Source organism: Formica exsecta, unplaced genomic scaffold (assembly GCF_003651465.1).
Source record: "Formica exsecta isolate Colony F162 unplaced genomic scaffold, ASM365146v1 scaffold1024, whole genome shotgun sequence".
Classification (NCBI taxonomy): domain Eukaryota; kingdom Metazoa; phylum Arthropoda; class Insecta; order Hymenoptera; family Formicidae; genus Formica; species Formica exsecta.
In genome coordinates, this window is record NW_021848364.1 from 55635 (window position 1) to 57691 (window position 2057).

The window sequence follows — 2057 nt, forward strand, 5'->3', positions numbered from 1 at the left end:
GTCTGTCTGTCTCTCTCTCTCTCTCTCTCTCTCTCTCTCTCTCTCGTGATTATATTATGTTGTTAATTACAAAGATTGCAGCGGAAATACTTGGAAGAATAGAAGATACATTGCAGTTGCATGATAAGTATATAATGATTTATTATTCTTCTTTATTATTATTATGTAATACATCTTGTATTACATGTTTTATATATAATAATAATAATAATTATAAAATTTGTGTATATATATAGGATGAAGAAACATGAGGGCAACAAAAAGAAGAATGAGCAGGATGGTTGCACTACACGTATTGGCAGCATTAGTTACGACAAATGTCACATATTTTACCAGTCTTCTATGAAAAATGAAACAATTTAGTTTTCTGATTTGACATTATTACAGTTTCTATATGCACATTTGTCAAATATCGTAATGTTCTTTACATTGTCGTTATTTATTTTTATTCAAGAAAAACACCAGCAACAATCGAAATCAAACTGTCTGCCGCGGACGAAAATGCCGAGAAAGCACGCAATTTCCGCAAATTTCCATGAACCTCGTGATTTGTTCGAAAAATCTACATTTTCGTAGAAATTGTACATTATTTGGATCACTGCACAAGTTAAAATTTATAATAATATTTTTTAGTAAACTGCGATAAAAAATCGTATACTGAAAACCGCAAACAAAAGTGTAATGGAATAATTTCTGTGAGCAAATAAGCGAAAAAGTAAACAAATCGGCAATAGAAACTTAATAATTTTCAAACAGAAAATTCATGAAATTATCAATGATTACAAAGTTATAAAAATTAAATAACTCGTGTTTTCAAACTTTGTTTGTTTGAAAGAATCTTTAAAACAGAATCTTTTAAAAAATAGGATCTTTAAAATTTAAAGAGCCAAACGTCGGAAGAATTAAAGCGCTTAAACGCAATGAAATAGATATGCAATTGTTTTCGCTTATCGCGGCGAGCTCACAAGCCTTTAGCGTTCTCGAGTGACCACTTCGGCGGTGTCTCACAGAACACATTCTATTGAGCTTTCTTACGCTTTTTAATATCTTACGATTTTTTATCGTAGTTATTGAAAGATATTGTTGTGAATAGTGTAACGTGTGTGTGTATATGTGTGTGTGTGTGTGTGTAGTGATTTTAAGAAATTACTACTGTTTTAACGAAATTGTAGTTTCGATAAAAGCACGAGATTCGCGGAAATTCGCAGAGATAGCGTGCTTTCTCGGTGTTTTCCGTTTGCGGTCGTCGGTTTGTTTTTTATTGTTGCAAGTGCTTTTCGTGGATCATCAAAATGGAAAACAATAATGTAAAGAACATTTCGATATTTGACAGATGTACATACAAAAACTGTAATAACGTCAAGTCAGAAAACTGTAAATTGTTTCGTTTTCCACGGAAGACTGATGAAAGATTTGACATTTGGATAAGAAACTGCGGTAAGTAAAAATACAAAATTCTTGAAAATATATAAAATATTTGATGATAACAAAAGCTAAATATCGTGAAAAAACGGCTGTTTTACAAATTTTTAGTAATTTCTTAAATGAAATTTAATTAAATTTTTTTGAAGTACACTGTGTAACAGTAATGTCAAAAGCTGGACTTTAATTGTATAGTAACGGCGAGCGGAGGACAAGGAAAAATTTTACACAAGTGCGAGCCGCATACATATAAACTTCAAGTAAAAGTTTCCCTTGTCCTAACGCGATTGTGCGACGGTGACTCGCCACTCAGCTTCTAGTATCTAGCTATATAATAAAATAATAAATATATAATGCAAAATATTTAAAAATATTTAAATCACATTTAACACTTATATTCTTTTTAATAAAAAATTGCATGTTTAAAAATTTAAAAATTAATATTTAATGATTTAATATATATTAGATTTTATCACACACACGCATACACACACATACGCGCACGCACATGTTTGTGATAAAATATCATATGTATTAAATTATTAAATATTAAAAACACCTTTAAAAAAAAATAAAACACTTTTATTTAAAAAAATCATGGAAGTTTAAAATGTGAAACAAATCTTTTAAATAGA

At 29.6% G+C, this 2057-nt stretch overlaps 1 protein-coding gene across 1 annotated transcript in view; it reads left to right on the top strand.

Annotated features, from left to right (window-relative positions):
• The first annotated feature begins 823 nt into the window (after positions 1-823).
• Positions 824-2057, top strand: part of LOC115233036 — a 2795-nt gene continuing 1561 nt past the window's right edge. The window contains exon 1 of the mRNA XM_029803250.1: positions 824-1437. Within this exon, the coding sequence (XP_029659110.1) occupies positions 1293-1437 (145 nt within the window). The 5' untranslated portion in view covers positions 824-1292. The remainder of the gene's footprint in view (positions 1438-2057) is intronic.